At 45.5% G+C, this 16,992-nt stretch overlaps 2 protein-coding genes across 2 annotated transcripts in view; one reads left to right on the plus strand and one right to left on the minus strand.

The window, feature by feature from the left end:
- Nucleotides 1–16,992, plus strand: part of HOOK3 (hook microtubule tethering protein 3) — a 945,081-nt gene that overhangs the window by 126,844 nt on the left and 801,245 nt on the right. The window lies entirely within an intron of this gene.
- On the minus strand, nt 7,888–13,516 carry TMEM271 (transmembrane protein 271). The gene has a single exon (XM_050987055.1). It carries the CDS (start codon nt 13,433–13,435, stop codon nt 12,341–12,343), a length of 1,095 nt encoding a protein of 364 aa, XP_050843012.1. The 5' UTR covers nt 13,436–13,516; the 3' UTR covers nt 7,888–12,340.

Consider the following 16,992-nt stretch of genomic DNA (forward strand, 5'->3'; position numbering starts at 1 on the left):
GAAGATAACATATGTGATCCTGCCATTGCTCCTCTTACTGCTCTGCTGTAAGTGGATCGTGACAAAACAAGAAATCCTTGTTCCCTCAGGACTGGCTTTATAGAGGATCCCAAATTTCCTTGCTGGTAAGGCTCTCCTTAGGCTGTCAAAGGCTTAAAGTAGTCCTCTAAAATAAGAAGATACTAAGATCCTCTAGGAGCTGGGAGACCACTGACACTGGAGACAAATGGCTCCATGTCAAAATGTCACCTTACAAAATTGATTTCAGATTTTTAATTTTGAAATTGTGTTCAGACATGTCTCCCCTTTATTATATATGGCATCAGTGTGCCTTTAACTTCCTCTGCATTTGAGACTTGTTCACCTGTTGTTATTCCCCTGAAGGGCACCAAGACAGGGTGAATTTTGCATGAGATCAACTTTGGCAAAAGGCAGTACCTGAGGGCTGGTGTGTCCCTCCAGTTCTTCCAGCCCTCTGCTTTGTTCCACTTGGCTAAGCTGATGCATAAATCTCTGTAACCAAAATGGAGCTGTTAAAAAAAAACCCAAATCCCTCACTCTTTCATCATAAAATCTTGGAAAAAAACCTACTATATTGCTCTGTTATCTCCATATGTAAGCTTTGTTCTTGGCAGGCACAGGTGCATCTATTTCCAGAGAGGGGATCACTAGGAAAAAGCTCATAGTTGGTCTCAGGTGTCCATGGGACTGGTAGTTCCCTTCTGTGGCTCACCAGGGTGCAATTTCCAGGCACTATGTTAAGGTAGGTGCTGCAGACACCTGGAACAGAGTGTGCCTTTCTGGCTGGGAACACATGAAGCATTTTGTCTAAAACATTGTGTTATTTCCCTAGATTGTTTGGGTGATTGGAAAGGGATGGAGTGTTCTTTCCCTGTGGCATACATTGCTTTCCCCTGCCTGGACATGAAATGTTTTCCTCACTAAAGGAAATGTGGACATGGCTGTTCAATTTTGCTGTACTCTAGAGTACTCTGAGTAGAGGGGAATAACATTTGCTTCACCACTGATGCACATTGCACTGCAGACACCTTGCCATGGTGTATCTCTCCTCTGTTCAACTCTGCCATGGATACCTGTATATTATCACACTTTCAACATCAGCAAGGTATAATTTTGCCAGCTTCATAGCCATTCACTATCTCCTCTCCTTGGTCATTTGGAGATGAATCTGTGTCCTCACCACCCAGTTTGGTGCTATTGCAGCATTTCTAGCCATGATGAGCTGAGCAGAACTTGGGCTGATGATTCATTACTGGAAGAGTGCTGAGCATACAAATGAGAGGGTACAATCAGCAGTGAGGCTCGCTTTGCATATTTCTGCTCTGCTTTGTTTCACCAGTAGGAACATTTCTCAGACCAGCCTGCAATCCTCTGCAGACCTGATGGCAGCCTCCCTAGTGATGTAGCACTGTAGAAACTCCTCTGACAGGCACAGGCAGTGAAAGGAACCCTGCACTTACTGAATGTCAAGTGCTGCTGGCACGCACCTATGCTAAGCTCCTCCTTTCCTGGTGGCCTCTATCAGTGTGTTTTGTTAGTCACGCAAGTGAGGAGTTCAAACAAAGACTGAAAGATAAATAATGGACATATGCATGTCACTGCCTGCCTCATATAAATCAGTGTGCAATGATGAACCATTATTATTTGTGTGCTTCTAGCTACTTGTAGATGGCCACAATCCAGATTAGATGCTCTCTGTGCCAGTACATCTGATTGTCAATAAGAAGCAGCTGGACTCAGCTGAAGCAAAAGATTTTCCTGCATATGACAGAAGAGTGTTGCTAAAGTTGGCTGACTCCCGAGCTGTGTAGGATATATTCCAACAATAATGTTGTGGGATTTTTTTTGCTAAACACTTTCCTGCTTTTTTCTGAAGAAATGTATTCAGAATTTCCCATCATGCATTTTGCAAAGCTGACAGTCAGCACTTTATGTGTTCTTTTCTCCTTCTGGTGATTCGAGGTAGGGTTTTTGTGTAATTCTATTGACTGTAGTGATTTTATTTCCATTTGTCTGCATCAAAGTGGTGAGAATCAGGACCTGACATTTACTCCCTGGTGGCTGAGAGGCAGGTGGAGGTGGTAGGTTATAAGCATCAGTAAAGAACACAAAAGGATTAAGATGCCAGCCCTGTTAAAGAAAAATCTCCTGTTAATGCTTTGGTGGTCAGCAGAAACTCATAGTTCACTGAAACCAGTAAGTGTGGTGTGGTAGTCTAAGAGCTCACCCATTTCCATGCACACATTTGAGTGTATGAGCCCTGAAGGCAGCTCTGGGGTCCCAGTGCAGAAAGGATATTGACCTGCTGGAGCAAATCCAGAGGAGGCCACCAAGATGATCAGAGGAATGAAACATCTCTCCTATGAGGAAAAGCTGAGAGAATTGGGATTTTTCAGCCTGGAGAAGAGGCAGCTTCAGAGTGATCTAATGTGGCCTTTCGGTGACTGAAGGGAGCCTAAAAGAAAGAAGAGGAGAGATTTTTCCAAGAACATATAGTGACAGGGCACGGAGAAATTACTTCTAACTGAAAAATAGCAGGTTTAGGTTAGACATAAGGAACAATTCTTTACTGTAAGGGCGGTAAGGCACTGAAACAGAGAAGCTGTGGCTGCCAGATGCCTCAAAGTGTTCAAAGCCAGATTGGATAGAGCTCTGAGCATCCTGGTCTAGTGATAGGTCTCCCTGTCCATGGCAGGGGTGTTGGAAGTAGTTGGTCTTTAAGGTCCCGTCCAACCCAGGCCATTCCATGATTTTGTGATTCTCTGACTTTTGATCTCTCTGGGGAAGGAGAGGAGCTGGACTGTTACAATGCCTCCCAGGTGCCAAAATGGCCTGTTGTCTCTTTGCATTAGAGTTATTTGTGATGAGGTTGTAGTGGTATTTCTGGGTTGAAGTGGGTAAATGTTTGTTCTGATGATGCACTCTGATGCCCATCTCCTCTGAGCAATACAGTTATTCATAGAAGTGAGGAAATTTAGCATGCAATAGCTCAGGAAACTCACTCTTTCCTATTTGGAGCCCTAATTAGAGCAATTAATCACTGCTGCTTCTGCCATCTAAGCTTTCAGGCTAGAATATATTGTCCTCTCTTGTCAGAGCAGAAATGTAAAAATGGTTTCCCTTTACCTGACACTTTGCCAGTACAGCCTTTATCAGTGTCTGTCTCCTACCAGCTTCTATCTTTCCTGAGGGCTGGAGCTGAAAATGCAAAGAACAAAATGATGTGACTGTTCCAAAAGAAAGAAGAGGTGTGAAATTTTAAGAGATTAGCTTCTACTCTGTTTACGTGGGTTTTAGCTGGATGTCTCCATTTGCATTACCTTTCCTGGGAATTTCTTTTGGGTTTCCATATTGCTGTAACAAGGTGACCATTTTGGGGGGGAATACCCTAACATTTCCACTGTAAACAAGAGTTTTCTTTCCACTTAATGGAACCGAAACTTCCCCTCACAAAATCTCTACCCATTGCAGTTCTCCAGGTATGTGCCCAGGAGAGGGCAGGATGAGGATTAGGTTGCTTATGTGTGTTTTAACTCCATATCTGCCCCTTGGCTGGTCCATATTCAATATATATATCAATATTCAATTTAACTGGTTAAATGTGATTGTCATTCTGCTCCCCCTGCTTCCCCATGTATCAATGTGCATCAGGTGATAAGCTGCAGGGGCTGGGGATCACAGGACAGCAGCCTGGCCCTCTATCTCAAACTACATGACCCTCTAAGTTAGGGAGATCAGGGCTTTGGCCTCTCTTCTGTGTGTTCTTGTGACAATGACTCCTCCTTCAGGAAAGAAAGGCATTTCTTTTGGCACCTGACCTGGTGTGCTGCACCCTTGAGTGCACCGAGGGTCTCGGCTGCTGAGGATGTCAGGGGTGTCAGCAGCATAAACTGAGAAGACCTGAACAGTACTCTGCTTGCTTTTTTTCCTGAGAAAAACTGTGGTGGAATCTTTCTGTCCACAGACTTGCAGATACCACTGGGGCCCCCAAGGGAGTGTGATGGGGGAAGAGTCAGGTGTGGCTCCATGATGCTGGCAGTGCTTGCACTTCTGCTGAGATTCAGAGCCTGAGCAGCGGAGCTCTGGTGTTCTGCTGCAGTGCCGAACAGAATGGATGAGCTTGGCTCTGCAGTGGCAGTAGGGAAGATGAAGATGGCCATCTGTCCACAGCCATACACATTTTTCACACACACACACACACACACACACACACACACACACACACACACAGAGCATCACCTGCATGAAAAGTCCCAACATGTAACTGTGAACTCAGAAAGTCCTGGATTGCAAGTCTAGTCTAGTCTTGTATAGAAGTTTTTAGAGACTTGCAGCATTTCCAGCTGAAGTTGAAATTCATGGTCTTGTTAGCCTTTGCTAACATTATGAATGGTCTGACAGTAGCATTGTGAAATATCAATTTTCTTTTGGTGTACTTTCTGCTGCCTCCTTATCAGTCAGCTTCAATGCCTCTTACAATGAAGCAATTCTCTGAATCTGAGATGTTAACACTAATGTTTGTCTTTTTGCTGCCCTTGATGAAAAATTAATGAACCATGAATGAATCAACACTTCTTCCCTGTTTATGCTTTTTTCCTTTTCATGCTTGGATGCCAAGTTGCATTTACTGAAACACGGGAACAGTTGCTTTTTGACTTCTCAGATAAATCCATCCAGGAAAACTTCCAACCAGTTCCTCATTCTTGGACCTCTAGATCTTGCAGACCTTAAGCAGACAAGAATTGCCACAGCCCTTCAGTGAAGGATAGCCCAGAGCAGCTCATAGCTCTTGTAATGTGCCAAATATCATTTGTTGCTCACTTCTATTTATTGCCCCACAAGCTGATTGAGTAACTCAGTACACCATTAGCAGGCTCTCCCCATAAGCAAAGAGGTAACAGACAGTGTGCACTTGGCATTCCTGAGCTAATCCTTTGGAGAAGTTGCTAGAGGAAGCAGAGGATATTGAATATTGAGCCCAAGACACAACCTAACATCTCTGTTGTGAACATCTGCAATTGGACCTCTTACTGTTTTTGGAGGGGGAGAGAGAGGCTACCAATAAAGACATTTAGTTCTTTTCTCATTCCACTGGACTTTAACAACTTCCTTTAGCAGAAATGACCCAGAAGCAACTCCACAAATGCAGCCAAGCTCTGGCTGCACCCAGGACCCCTGCATAACAAGTCTGGAACTTGGCACTGTGAGAGCAATCTGCTTTCCCCATTGTTGTAACACAGAAGAGCATCTCACCTGGGCTGCACGTGTCCCATCTCACCCACTCTCGACACATCACAGCACGGTGCCACAGCACTCTGACTCCCAGGGGCCAGGAGCTCCCTGCATGTATCCAGGTCCTGGATCAGTGTGTCACAAGAGACAAATGCTTGTTCCCACTGACAAGACAAGCTCCATTGCTTAAGGGAACATGAAGCTCAATGCAGTAAACAATGGTCCAGGTAAACCTGGATGATGATGGTGCCTTTCAATACATTTCTAGTAGCTCTCTAACGACTTCACTGATAAGGAAGTCTCTGTGCTAGCCAAATGCATTTCTATGCAGCTATCATCTCCCAGTTTGTTGTGAGAAGCACCCTTATGTTCCATTCAGAATAACAAACCATATTTCTTAGCAACAGTTTCGAGAAGAGCCGTATCAGAATTTCTTTCTTTTTGATTTAGAGCAAAAGATGAATCAGAAAGCAGACTATGATTTTTTTCTTCAATTTTCAGTCTTATTTTGGAGGTAGCAATTTTTTCAATTCTAGTAATTTTCAGTGCCCAGGTCAGGAGGATATGCTACTGAAATTAACACAACTTTTGATTACACATCAAAAGGTTTTACTACAGATTAAACAGTTTTCAACACTTACATTTCCATTTCCTATTTTCCTAGGTGTCTAATTTAGACAATCTGCATACACCAGTAGCTGCTGTGTCATTCAGGAAATGGTAAATATTCCAAAATGCAAGGAAATAGAAATTTCTCAGTGGCTGTTTCCTTTCCAGTGAAAGTATGAGCTTCTTTTGGTAAGACTTCTCCATGTTTCTAGGAGCCATTGGACCTAGACACATCAAGATCAGCCTCTACTCAGATCCACCACTGACAATCCCTTAGGCATACATTTTAGTAATGAATGGATGGCAGCTTCATAGACCTTGAGACTGTACATACCTCATCCAAAATCCATAACTGTCTGATTGCCTGTAACTTCCTTTTTTGTATCACAACTTTGTGCTGTTGCCTCCTTCCTTTGTGAGGAAATGCCAGAATTTGAAACTTGTCAAGTAAGGCCTCATCTGCACCATGTGTCAAATTCCTTATATGACCTCTACAGGAATTGGTGGCACTCAGTAATTTGTAGGACAGCTCTACTTAATCTCCCTAAATTTAATAATTTAAATGCCTGGAGATTTCACTGAGTATTTTTGTGAGATGAGCTTTCATTTAAAATGTAGAACCTGGGAGAAAAAGCAAATTCTGAAAGAACCTTCTCTAAACCTAAGTATTAGGTTTCCAAAAATATAAACCCTGAAAAATAATCCTTTTAGATATTATAGGTATTCTTCCATTCTCAAATCTTAATATAAAACCAATGAATGCTTTGGAACGTTTAGTCCTCTGAACCCATTAAGAGGATCATGATAAGCTTTCTCTCCTCCCACACTTCACTTTATCCTCTGCTAACAATGGCCACAGAGGAGACAAACTGGTAAGGATGCTTGAGGTATTTAGTAGGTGTTTAAATCCTACCTGCTGAAGTGAAACAAATGATTCATTTGCAAAGACCATGAAATGAATTTCCCCATCAGACAGACCTGTGCCAGAAGTAATCCATAAGTGAAACCCTGGGAACTTCTGCTAAGTTGTTCTGCCATGGGAATACATCTACACTTGACTTTTCTGTGTTCTGGTCATGAGTCAGTACGTGTTTTTCACTAGAAGTGTTTCCTTCCAGAAAGCTTAAGGAGGTCTTCCAGATATCTAAAATTCCACAACCAAAGTAGTGGCAAACTGCAATGTCATCTCCACTCCTGCCTCAAGGTAAATTCACTGAAGTTTCAGGCATTGGATCTGAAAAAGGAATGAAACAGGACAGCAGGACTTTCTCCTGTAAAGGAAAAACACCTGAGAGAGTCTTTTGGCTTCTTAGATGAATTGGTCTTCAACTACAGACAATCTAGGCTGACATCAGGGAGACACAGCCATAAACTTCAACTGAACTTCCCCATGGTGCCCGAACACTGGCTAGAAAGTGCATAGCACACCTGGCCAATAAAAAGTGAGGCAGTTACTTGAATCATATTTTTAGGAGAGCAATTTGAGGATTTCACTCTTCAAAAGCTATGCAAGGGAAGAATTTCAGAACTGGTAGTGTAAGAATGAGAACACGATGTACTCAACTTAAAAGCTCAGATTGCTTCTAGTTATTTAGTTTGGGCAGTGCCTCCTTTGGAGCAGGAAACACTGTAGGCTGAATTGTTGCAACAGGTAATTGAAGATTTCCCCCCAGCACTCCATTAGCCTGTAAACTGTTATTAGATAAACTGTTGCTGATTCTGGAACATACAACAGCCCTAGTCCCATGCCATTAACTACTGAGAGATAATTAAGAAATTTAAAAACTGGACAGTGATCATGACAAATTTGAGTCTTACCCTTATGCATTTTAATTGGAAATATGTGCCTGTATTAGAGGTAACTCTAGCACATGTATAGAGTTCCATCATACAAAATGAACATATTTTTACCAGCAGAATTTATCCAAAATATTTGAACATCTTGTAACTGAGAAATACCTGACTTATGGAAACAGACTCAACTTCATGGTAAAACCTGGAATTTTATACCACGGTTCCACTTGTAGGAGTTGTAAGTACCTGAAAACCAAGTTTTTGTAATGAAAATGGTAATTAAATACTAGTTTCAGTTATTATTACTATTAGACATCCACCTAAGACAAAAAAGAATATGAAATGAAGAGCATTAGGCTTTTCTTATAGGATATGCTGTGCTTTAAAACTTATTTTATTGATCCTAAAGTTACAAGATCAATTACTGACATTTTCTTGAGGATCAATCTTGGATTAAATGGCAAAATGAAGAAAAGGTTTTCATATGTACTATATCCAAAAGCAGAAACAGATTGCCATTCTCATGTGAACATTCAGAAACCTTTTCTGATTATTAAACAGTATGTCTGAAATATATCTAAGTTATACCAGCCGCCATAGCACTTTTTGGTGAACCAAAAAAGTCCTACAGTGAAATCAAACTTTGAGTAAAATCTGTACTACTTTGATACAATTTCCCTCTAAATTATTTTTTCCTGTTTTTAGATTAATGTATATACTGTCTGTCAATTACAATGCAAAGTATAGGTAAGGTTTAAGCAAGGATGTTGGAGTGTGAAAATAATTCATGTGAATTGCTAATAGGCTGGTGGGAATAAATTTTTTCCACATGAAGGTAAATCCTGTCTCATCAAAGACAGCAGACTTGATTTTCCACTGTTTCAGACCTTGACTAGCCACTATTACCTGCAGAAGGAACACAAAAGCTGAGAGCAGCCTGCTACTAAATCAGTACTTGACTGTGACCAAAACAGTAGTATTGAACCTGTTCTTCCCTCCCTTCAAACAGATGTGAGTAAAGCTGGAAGCAAATTAAAACAATAAGCCATGAGGCAAAAAGAAGTCTTGTCATTACTTCAGGTAGGCAAAATGGAGATTTGATAGCACACACGTTTCTCTTCCCTTCTCCCTGGTTTTGCCACTTAAGGCAGAAGCCTTGCAGTTATCACCCTTCGGTGACAGGAATTGATCAGGGTTGCATTCACCTTGACATTCCTGTGATGGAGAATGGGAAATAAAGGGACAGTATGAGTCCTCTCAGGTAATTAACCTAAGCTCCAATGCTTCCCACACCAGCCTATTTTCAATTTTGGCACCGTATCGTTTATACACTCTAACATTATTGCTCAGAAGATAGAGTGATGACTCAGGTTTACTAAAAACAGCTTCACAATGCTGCAATCATGCCTGTGAAGCTTCATCTCATATCCTGTACTTGTAAGTTTCTTCTCATAAATTTGTGTGGTGTTTCGTGTTTTGTCAGAAAAGTTAGTCACCAGACACCTGAAACACTGATATACCATCTTTAATAATACATGGCTTGTTTGGTCAATTTGCCTGCCAATTTCTTTTCCTGCTTTTAAAAACGTGTAACACCATAGGTGACCTCCGTTAATACTGCTATCCATAGAAATCACAAATAACTGAGAAATGATATGCCACTGCTGCATCCTGTCATGCCAGAAGATCGAGATTACTTTGAAGATTATTTAGAGTAGGTGTTACATATCATTTGTGCCCAGATCCACTGAAGTCAATGAAACAACGCCTACTGGCTTCTGTGGGAGTCTGACTTGGACATTATTCTGGCAATCTGTCCACCACTAAATTAAACTATTCCAGGGATAAAAGCCCAAATGAAGAAAAGTAGAAATTTGGGAACTAAAACTGAGCTGCAAATAAATATTCTAATTAAATGGCATCCTGAAAAGACTTAAATAAAACACAAACACACTTACACAGGCATGTACACACACACACACAAAAAAAAAAAGTTATGACTTTAACAATCTTAAAAATCCATAGTCTAAAATTGTTTACATTTAAACAATTGAGCATAATAGGTAGCTTTCTTGACTTTCCATTTATTTCCCTGAGCACTGATCTTTGGAACATCTGGAGTTTCAGAATTGTCTAGTTCATAATTTCTAAAATAACTATCTTAAGTAAAATGCTGTCTTTTTATGACAAAAAATCAATTCCTTAGGTAAAACTAGGATACAACTTCCATGAACTACAATGTATGTAGCCAATTTAAAAAAAGCCAACAACTATTATCACGCATCTGCATCTGTATTTAGGCACCTAGCTGGTTTGTCTGTTTTTCAAAATCACTCTGCAGTCTAGCAGTTCCCATTTAATTCAGTATCAGGTACTATGCTGTCTCAAAAACTCATTCAATTGGAGACCTACATAAGAATTTAGTTTCCCTGCTTTATTTACTCCTTTTGTAAAATCTCATTCATATGAGCCATAAAGTATGCTATGGAATTGGTCTTGTGCCTAAATCAATATTACAGGCAAAGATTACTGGACTTGTCACTTTCCCATAAGGGGTTAAGAAGGTGCATCTGCAGAGAGGCAGCATAAAACCAGTCTTCAGTACTAAAATGGGACCTAGCTAGGGCATATGTTTTAGACTGGCATTCCACACCAGGAAATCTGCTGGCCAAAAGGAGCTCTATTTTAAATTTCTGCTATTTAGAACTACTTGACAAATTGGCAACTGCTGCTTTTCACTCTCTTCTCTAGACTAGAGCTTTAAATGTGAGCTTCACAGACATCAGTTTGCAACTTTAAGACTTTTCAGGCATTCTGCATTTTAGATTATACAAAGTGCGCAAGTCAAAACATTTTAGAAAACAACAGTGCAGAGGTTTTTTTGAATATTTTAGAATCAAATCTCTCTCTCTCCAGTTCTAAGGCTGCAAATTACGTCAGCCTCTCTGCAGCTAAAAAGTTCAAAATAATTTTCCATGAACCACAGAAATAGACTGTAACTTTGCATACTCTTAACTCTCTCTCCACTCTATCTCCCCTCCTCTTCCACCTTCCCCCTGCCCCCCCAGCCCCTGGGTAGCTGATACACTGGCATTATGCAGCAGGCTCCAAACAAAGGATTAACAAAAAGGTTATTTTGCAATACCTCATTTCATATACCTTCATATGCCTTAACTGGAGGAGGGGGTATTGAACCAAATGCAAGCAGGAGAGTTGCTATTTGGTTGCTCATGCAACATGAAATCAAGCCTTTGTCTGTTCTCAAATGATGTTATAAAATATGCCACATCTGATTCTCTTTAATTAGCACTTTTTTTATGCTATCTGGTACTGGCATTCCACAGCAGAATCCAAGAAGGAGGATTTAGCACTTCTTCTCTTTGCAGAAACCCTTTTTAATACCTCTAAGTTCACGAAGAGTTAACAGCATACGATCCCATCACTTTCCCCCTCCCCCTTTTCAGAAATTAGACTGGCCTTTCTTTAAATAAACAAACAAAACAAACAAACAAACAAAATCTTTGCTTTAAAATAGGAGTATAAATACTGTTTTGAAAACACATTTGGAAGATGTCTTCCAGGATGATTTATATATATATTTTTTATCCTTTAAAACTGTGACTACTGCACCAGTTAAGGCTGTTTACAATATATATATTTTTCAAATAAAACTTTTAATATTCAAGCTTACCAGATTGATGAATTGTAACAGGTAAAATGGAACTCTTTACAAGGTAAACCATGTAGTTGTACAAAATAGAATTATACCCTTCACCTGTGCAAAACAAAAAGAAATCCTGCCTTGCATTAAAAACACAGAACCTGTTTACAAAAAGGAATGTGTACTACATTTGGACTTCCTTTTTAACTGCCATATCCTAGCAACATCTCAGTTATTTTAGTAAAGGAACTAATCATCAATTTTAAACTGCAGTGAATTTACCAAACATTTTCACTATAGACTTCTGAAAGCTTTTACAGTAAGAAGTTATCAACAAAAGCAGGCACGTTAGTGTACAAAAACGTTGTTGATTTTTTTCCTGTTTCTTTTTCAAAGTGCAGGTTTTTCTCAATGTGCATCTTACAAGACCAACGAATGTTTTAACTCACTAAATCTTAAAACAGAACTCAATTCTCCCAAGGAGTAGTGTAAACGTTAAAGATCCCCAATACACCTCTAGTAAACGTGACACAAATGTCTCTGCGTTGTTTAGAAATTTAGCTCTTTTGAGAGGTAAAGAAGCTTCATGACACCTTTTCCTTACACTGGCTGGTTATCATAAATGGGTAACTCTGGACTGCTAAAGCTGGAGACTGATGAATCACTTGAAGGGAACTAAACTTGGCTACAGAGGAGAGGCGACGGGAGGAACCAACCCTTAGGCGTTTCTTGCGCAGCCTTCGGAAAATTCAGCCGCCGGCGGACGAAGGGTCGGTGTGGGGGAGGGAAGGGGGGGAAGGAAGAGGAGAGCAGGGAGGAAGGGAAAAGAAGCTTCCGCAGAGCCAGAGGCACGGCGGCACGCCGCCCGTGTCCCGCTGCGCCCGCGACGGCGGGACCATCCCGTCGGTGGTGCGAGAACTGTCCCCGAGCCCCGCGGCTGCGAAGCGCTGGCTGCCCCGCTCCCGGCTGTCACGGCGATCCGGGGGCCGGGCGGGGAGCCGGGCGTTCCGGCGGCGGTCGGCGCTAAGTGCCGTGAGCGCAGGGCTCGCCGGGGTAGATCTCCTCGTAGGCGGGGGGGTGCTCGCTGGGCAGAGGGTAGCAGTAGGGATAGGAGGCGTTGAGCTCGGGGTCCATGGGCGAGTAGCCGGGCAGCTCGACGGAGGGATGTCCGCCACAGTGCACCTCCACGCCAGCCTCGTCGAAGACGTGGAAGACGCCCACGTTGATGTAGGAGACGGCCTGGAAGGGGCAATCCCCGGGGCTGAGCTCGGGCTCGCCGCCGGAGAAGAGGGAGCCCTGGCTGTGGCGCGGCGCCCGCCTCCCACCGCCGCCGCCCCTCCGCCGCCGCCGCCGCCCGCCCGCCGCCGCCGTCGCCGCCGGGGCCGCTCGCCGCCGCCGCCGCCTCCGTCCGCGCTGCTGCGCGGCCTTGTAGTTCTTGACAAGAAGCAGGTTAAGCAGGCCCAGGAGGCACTCCAGCGCGTTGAAAACGGTGGAGAGCACCAAGCCTTGCTGGTAGTCCCGCAGCTTCTGGCAGCGGAGCGCCGCAGCGGTGCCGTCGGGGGCCGCGGGTCCGCTCCGCGGGCGGGCCGCGCCGCCGGGCTGCAGCAGGCAATAATGCGAGTACTTCCTCTCCACCAGCGACACGGTGTCGCCGTCGATGACGGCGCCGGCGAAGGCGCTCAGCACGCCCAGCATGAACACCAGCACCCCCAGAAGCAGGAAGTTCTGCCGCCCCCCGGGCGACGCCTTCTCCACCGGCCCCGACGGCGCGGCCGCCGCCTCCGCCCCGCCGGGGCCGCCGCTCGCAGGGTCCGGGTCGCCGGCGGGGGCCAAAGCAGAGGCCGGTGCCGGTCCTGGGGCCGGTGCCGGAGCCGGCGCCACGGGCGCCTCGTCGGGCGGGCGACAGCAGAGCAGCGCAGCAGCGAGCAGCGAGAGGCCGGCGGCCAGCAGCAGCCCCGAGTAGAAGGCGCCGGCGGCGGTGCCCAGTCGGAAGGGCTCGCCCTTGAGCTCGGAGCCCAGCGAGAAGCACTTGAGGCCCACGGCGGCGGCGCTGAGGGCGCAGGCGAGCAGGAGGCAGCTGGAGAGCGCGGCGCAGGCTCCCCGCACGCTCCACTTCATCCTCCGCGCCGCCGCCGCCGCCGCCGCCCCGCCGTCCGCCTCATCCTCCTCCCGCGGCCCCCCCCGGCCCCGCGGCGGCGGCGGCGCGGCGCGGCGCGGCCATGCGAGCGCGGCGCTCCCCGACGGGGCGGCTGCGCTCCGCTCCGCTCCGCACGGCAGGCAGCTGCCGGCCGCAGTGAGCCGGGCGCGGCGAGCGCGCAACGCTCCCCCCACCGCCTCCCGGTCGCCGCCGCCTCCTCGTCCCCGCCCGCCCTCTCTTATCGCGGCGGCTGCGGGGAGGCGATTAATTATGGATGGAAGCCGCGGCGGGCGGGGGGACGGAGGGGGCGGCCCACCGGGCCGTCGCGGGTGGCGGAGGGAGAGTGCGACCCCCGGTGAGGCCGGGGGCGGTGGAGCTGCCCAGCCCGCCCTCCCACCCCCGTGGCGCGGGGGGGCCGCACGTCCCCCTCCGGCCGGCCCCGCACCGCGGAGCGCTTCTCGGGACGCGCGGCTCGGGCAGGGGGTGGCGGGGGTTTGAACACCCCCGCAGGTTCCGTTGCCGAGGACTTGCTGGTTGTCTCCGTGTTCCTGCCTTCTCTCCCTCTCTTAATTTTATTTATTTATTTCTTAGCTCTTGCGGTCGCCAGGAGGCCGGCGAGCCGCCGTGCATCGCTGTGACCGCGTTGCGGTCTGTCGGCCGCTCTGATGCAGAGAGCAAGTGGACTGAGCCCCCCACACCGCGCTGCCCGGCGCAGGTCCTCCGTGCCGGCGGGGGCGGCCGTCCCCAGCCCTCTTTGTTTCGTGCACCGCCGGTGAACCCCTGTGGGATTGCACCCAGTGGGCGGCGGGGCTCGAGGGACGAATGGCCACCACAGCACCCTCGGGACGCCCCGTCTGGGAGCGCCTGCAGCGCCGGGGGTGGAAGCCTGGTCCGGGGTGGTGCCGCCCAGTTGCCCCGGTGGATGGTGCCCCGGCGACTCCTCGGGGAGCACCTGCAGTGCCCTTGTGAAGGAGAGGCTGGAATCTTAGCCTCGGAGCGGGCAAGTCCGGCAAGGGGTTCTTGAGGAAGGCTCTTCTTTGCCAGTCCCTTTTTCTTCCGGGAAGCTGTAGCCTTTCAGCTCCCCCATTTTCCCTATCTGCTGTGCGCACGCCAGCCTTGCTGGGTATTTTTAGCCGGCGCCGCTGATTAGCATTCAGGGGAGCAAGCGAGAGAGAAAAAGCAGTTTTCCAAATCGTTTTCTCTTCCAGCAGTGCAAGTGCACCTGTTGGTGGCAGGAGGGGTGTGTGTGGCGTTACCCGGTGTTTAGCTTTCTGCAGAGATACGGTGTTTAGCTTTCTGCAGAGATTTTCCCTCTGTCTCGTCGGGGTAGGCCCTCTCGGCACCTCCCTGAGGAGCAACAGCACCCAGGGATGATCTTCAGGTGTCTGGAAAAGAACTCACCCCATCACTCTTAAAACGGGAATGCATAGAGGACACACAGGATTTTATAAATTGCAGTATGTACCTCTTGAGATCTCTCTTGAGCATCAAAATATTGCTTCAGAAAGCACATGTAAACTCTCAAAACAGCTGTTAATCCAGAGAATCCTGGTAGACACACTCTGTGTGGAGGATGAGGAGATGTAGTTAGTGGGGAGTAAACACTTAATGAACTATATATGTGTAGAATGGGCAAAGTGCCTTACTCCCTGACACACAACATAAACTTACATGTTGAGGAAGTGTGTGATTTGTATAACTTGATTGTCAAGACCATAAAAAAATGAAATTTTTTTTGTGAATGGTGAGAAGATTAATTTACAATAAATACAAAATTAAGAAAAGTTCTAAGCCTTTATGCATCAATTTATTAATCAGCCTTTAACCTACAATGGTTAGAGTAGAAAAAGCAAACTTTCCATTGGCAGCAAATTGTTCTTTTTGTACAAAGCGTTCATCTTGATGTTCCTTTCCATCTAGTTTTGGCAACTGCCAGAAGTAGTCAGCAAGGCTTCTCCAGCATGGTTTTTCAGGTGTTCCTACCAGCTGTTTCTGGTGTTCAGTGTTCCTCATCTTGAATGTCATTTTCTAAAGAAAGGAGCTTTTCCTCCCTGTGTTTGTGATAGGAGAGTGATCTTTGATTGCATCCCACAAAGCTGTGCGTTGTGAGAGGCCAGGCTAACACACAAAGTTAATAGTGTAATTAATAATTCTGCTGTACCTTTTTATGGAGCGGGAATAAAAGGAGGACTGTTAACCTTTTCCAGGCCTTATCTGCTTGTCACCAAAACACCTCTTTGTCTTCCAAGCACCACGTTCAATATGCAAAGCCAGAAGTTTCACTGCCAGCATGTTTCACCTCATGTTATTTATTCATAAACTCCCTGTGTTTCGCTGCCACTCTGAATTAGCCCAGTTTTTCACCAGGTTATTTACAGCTTTGCACTGTGACACATTTTCAGTAACAGGATAGTTTTTAAACACACACTTACACATGCACACAGAGTGTGGTCATTAGCTTATCCTGCATATTGAAGGTCAGCTTCTTTGGATAACAGGTCTAAAAGCATTGTAATGATGTTGGTACATAAATAAAAATAGATATAAGACTCTATAAAACATCTATATACTTATACTGAATGATTTGTTGATGACTGAATTGGCCTGTAAAAAGAAGGGCTGCTGCAAATGAAGGCCACTGAAGAGTTCTCTGGACCCCAAAGGGTAATGCTCATCACCTCAGTCCTAGCTAGTCGCCCCTTCCAGTACAGTTAGGATGCCTTTTTGCATGTTCGTAGCTGATCTGTGTGTGTCGAATTCCTCAACCAGGTCTGCCTGCTGAAAAAAAAAAGAGTAGCTATGTGCAACAAAAGATCCGCTTGCAAGCTGCTTGGCCTTGACAGACATCAGTCATTGCAGGTAGTTTTGAGTCCCTGGCAGCTGTTTTATCACTAAACTGTATTAGTCATGCTTTCATTTTCCAAAGTTTATGAGCTGTTTTTCAAGAGTTATTCTGGTGGTCTTTGGAGCAAGTGTAGAAGGTTTTGTAGAATAGCACCAGCCTGGAACATATGTTCCCAGCAGTCTTTTCACAATCATAGTCTGGGCTTTCTGTGTGTTGCAGTGGTAGTCATTTATGGCCAGTTCTTGTCTCCAAAGAATGGTAGGAGATCTTTGGTTCGAAGTTTGATTGGCTCACAAAGGAGCTGAGGGAGCTCTGCTTGTTGGGTTTGGTGCCTTGCTGGGAGTGGTTACTGCCATGACCAACGGGACGGGCTTGCTTTGCTTACTGCGCATGGAACTGGATGTTTTCAGTAATGTGCAGATCAGCCTCTTGACTTTTTGTGGTGACTCAGTGGCACAAAGGACAACAGAGCAATTAATTATTTGCACTCTAGGCTTGAAGCTAAAATGTGTGCTTGAAAGATCTTCAGCTTATGCCACCAAAGTGCATTGCATTATATTATTGTCTGCCTCTTCTCCCACACTGTGTTTATGATAAGATATATGTGTTGTTATTTCTGTGCCAGTTTGATAAACGGTTGTCATAGCTTTAACTATTCAGTCATGATGGCTGTGTAACCTACCATAACTTATT

Source organism: Serinus canaria, chromosome Z (genome assembly GCF_022539315.1).
Source record: "Serinus canaria isolate serCan28SL12 chromosome Z, serCan2020, whole genome shotgun sequence".
Classification (NCBI taxonomy): Eukaryota; Metazoa; Chordata; class Aves; order Passeriformes; family Fringillidae; genus Serinus; species Serinus canaria.